Below are 3,754 nucleotides of genomic sequence, written 5' to 3' on the forward strand. Positions count from 1 at the left end.
TATCCTTAGTTGCCACAAAACAGTAAAACAAGTAATCAGGGAAAGGTGATTTTGTTTTGAGGGAGAAAACACATTTTCAGCATTTTCAGTAAAGATAGTGTAGGAATCATGGTTTCCAACTAGAAACTGCCAAGGAATCACTTGTTGTTGCCTGAAAGAGTCTTTCAAGTCCAATGATAGAAATGATCAAATTAGGTTCTTTTGAGGATACTATATTTTATATTGTGACTTGGATCACATATTTGATATTTTTGTGTTTCTATAACAAAGTCCTCATCTAGTATGAGGTGAAAATACAGTTAATTAGGCTGACGGCTTTCTTTGTTTTGAGAAGGGGTTTTTCTTAGTTGTTGCTGCTTCTTCATATCACTCAGTGTATTATAAGCTATTAACTCTAAGCTTAGTATTTTTGCTGATTCACAATTTTTTTACTCTCATAAAGTGAAGAACAAGGAGATATACGAGTGGGATGATAACGTGGGCTAGAATGATTATGCAAAATAAGAAGTAAGCAATAAAGTCAACACCTACTGAGGCTAAAGCTGCTCTTATCCAGATCAGACAGTTCATAGCCCATGCTATTCCTGAACTAAAATAACCACTTAAGCCTGATGTTTCCCCTTGAAGGAAAGGCAAAAACCAAATATAACAGTGAGGATATTGATACGTTAGACAGTAAATTTAAGATAGAAAATTTGATATAATTAGATACCTAATTTCCATTATAAATAACTCATTGTTAATTCACTTTATTAGCATGTTGTTGAAGCCAATGAGCAATCATCCCTGCAATAGTTTTGTAAATATATAACAAATGCTCACCTGTGTATAGAACTAATTATTTATTACAACAGAAAGCCAATTAAGAAAATGAAGTTGTTTTCTTCTAGAAAGCATTTTTCATATTTTTAAAATAAAACTTAAAAAATGATTCATGATAGTCTATTTTCTCAAAACTTTCCACGTTGCTGCTAAGTTTCAATTCATTCATTCTCTGATATATCAATATCTTAAATACAGTTATATTTATTCCTACAAATTCTTTCATATTTAGATATGTATTGGTCTAACTGTAGTCTCTAAGCTCTATAAAAATAGCACCTATGGCCGGGCGGTGGTGGAGCACACCTTTAAACCCAGTACTCGGGAGGCAGAGGCAGGTGGATCTCTGTGATTTCTAGGCCAGCCTGGTCTACAAGAGCTAGTTCCAGGACAGGAATCAAAAAGCTACGGAGAAACCCTGTGTAGAAAATCCAAAAAAAAAAAAAAATCACCTATGTTCTGTGGAATTTTATGAATTGCATCCTATGATCCTTCATACAGAGAAGACAGATATTAAATCATCGTCATCTACTCAGAACTACACAAGCAGCTACTCAGAAACATCAGGAAAAAAGAAACTTCAATTCTCTATGTGCAAGTTGATTTTTTTTTCAAATTTATTTTTCATGAGTGCTGTATTGCATCTAAATAAGAATATATATGGAAAAATTATGTAAATATTGAATGTTCTTGAGAAGTTATAAAATAAAAAGAAATTGTATAGTTATGTAAAGGAAGCAAATAAGCAAATTCTAAGTTTTCAGAAAACCAAACTAGAGTTTGAAAGTCCAGACATTATAGATTACTCTTTCCATCATTTTACACAAGATTACACTCTACCCAAAATTTTATATTTACTCTTTTATATTTACTCTTGTGAATGTGAAATATGTGAAAAGGTTTATAATAATTTGAAAATAAAATTCACACTCAAAGTTTTAGTCACTCCCAGAAATTCAAGATTAATAAAAGTAAAACACCGAGTCAGATTTTAAATTATGTTAATGTTTGGGGAAAAGAGATGGATAAAGAAACTTGAAATCCTAAGAGCAGAAATCAGTAATATGGAATCAGGAATGTACAAAACTCAAGATTTCAGGAAGGTTTAACTAAATGGCACAATTACTAACCCCAAGTAATTATTTTTATATATCAAAGATATTCAATGCCTACATCAATGCACTAGATTCTATATTTTTGTTTTTTAATCCTTTTAGCTTTTGTTTCCTTCCAATATATTGAACTTATACTTATTTTTCATATGTGACTTCTACATAATTGACATGATCTTGAGTTTTATAAACTTCTCATTCCATATTACTGATCAGAAACTCATTTCTTTCTTCAAGGTAATAGCATTCCTCACTGTGCTACACATTGAAGGCAACTGTTTATAGCCAAGGATAGGCAGCCTGAACCATTGTGATCTTGTTTTGTTGCTCTGTGTCTTGTTCTTTTGGTTTGTGATAAACCATGATTATTTATTGTGAGTGTGAAAAAAAGGTTTTAAATATCCTTTTCTTGTATTCTATGAAAATTTAGGAAACGGGACTATATAGGCTTGCAAATAACTCAAGGAAATAAATACAAGTGGACATCACTACTGTGTCTGTGGATTTGACACACAATTTGTCACAAATTTTTTGAATTCTATGGAGTAAATGACTTATAGCCTTGATACCTGTCATCCATGGATGGATCCATATTAAAAACTCCACAACAAAAGAACCGTTCCACGTTGTTAGAATTCATCTTAATTGGATTTTCTGATGTTCCCAATTTGCAAGAATTTCTTTTTGTGGTGTTTTTGATAATGTATTTAATTATTGTGATGAGCAATAGTTTTATCATCATAATTACTAGGACTGACCCTTCTCTGCAGACTCCCATGTATTTTTTCCTTGGAAATTTTTCTTTCTTAGAAATATGTTATGTGTCAGTCATTCTCCCCAGGTTATTAACCAGTCTCTCCAGACAAGACAGAAGCATTTCCATTATAGCGTGTGCTACTCAAATGTATTTATTCCTTTGTTTAGGGGCCACTGAATGCCTTATTCTGACTGTTATGGCTTATGACAGGTATGTTGCCATTTGCAACCCATTGCTCTACCCTGTCATCATGAACAATAGTTTCTGTATACAATTGGCAACTGGCTGTTGGGTATTTGGAGTTCCTGTGCATATAGGGTTCACATATTGGATCTTCTCTCTACCATTTTGTGGATCAAATCAGTTGAATCATTTTTTCTGTGATGTACCTCCAGTAGTGAGCCTAGCTTGTGGGGACACTTTAATGCTAGAGGTGAAGGCGTAAGTCACAAACAATGCCACACCAATTCGGGGTTATGATTATTAGGGTGGTATTTATTTAAAGGGGAAAAAACTTACAGATCACTGTCCCAGGCAACAGCCCTCTTCGCAACCAGGAAAGGAGTCTAGTCGCAGGCGGAGCAGGAAGTGAAGAGAGAGAGAAGAGGGAAGTGGCCGCTTTTTTAAAGGGAGAGAAACCACGCCCCAGTGGGCTGGTACCTCAGCGGTGATAGGCTGGAGGAGTGGGAGGACCTCCCGCAACACCTCCCCCTTTTGTTTAAATAAGAGAGTTCTAAACCTACTATGAAATTATATACAATAAGTACAAATATCCTATTCTAACTAGCTTAGGTCTTGTATAATAAATAACTTGGCCAAGTCATGAGAGAAAGTAACTACATTTATATAGTCTTCAACCCCATCGAAGATCTGAGAAGGGAAATAATGTTACCTGGGTAATTAGGAAGTTCAGTAGAACAACTTCCAAAACATGCAACAAATTACAGAGACAACTAGCTACCTGGGCAATCACCCAAAGTCACATTAGCAGCGTTGAAGCAACCAACTTTGGCTAAGGCCTAACATAACTGACATACCATTTTCTAAGGCAAGCAACTTTTCA

General features: G+C 34.4%; 1 protein-coding gene across 1 annotated transcript; it reads left to right on the forward strand.

The window, feature by feature from the left end:
• The first annotated feature begins 2,512 nt into the window (after window positions 1-2,512).
• Window positions 2,513-3,136, forward strand: LOC121466353 (olfactory receptor 10AG1-like). The gene has a single exon (XM_041680015.1). The coding sequence runs from the start codon at window positions 2,513-2,515 to the stop codon at window positions 3,134-3,136; it is 624 nt and encodes a 207-aa protein (XP_041535949.1).
• The last annotated feature ends 618 nt before the right edge of the window (window positions 3,137-3,754 follow it).

Source organism: Microtus oregoni, unplaced genomic scaffold (assembly GCF_018167655.1).
Source record: "Microtus oregoni isolate MIOR12 unplaced genomic scaffold, Mior012 000033F_ref0000390, whole genome shotgun sequence".
In the NCBI taxonomy this organism is placed as follows: Eukaryota; Metazoa; Chordata; class Mammalia; order Rodentia; family Cricetidae; genus Microtus; species Microtus oregoni.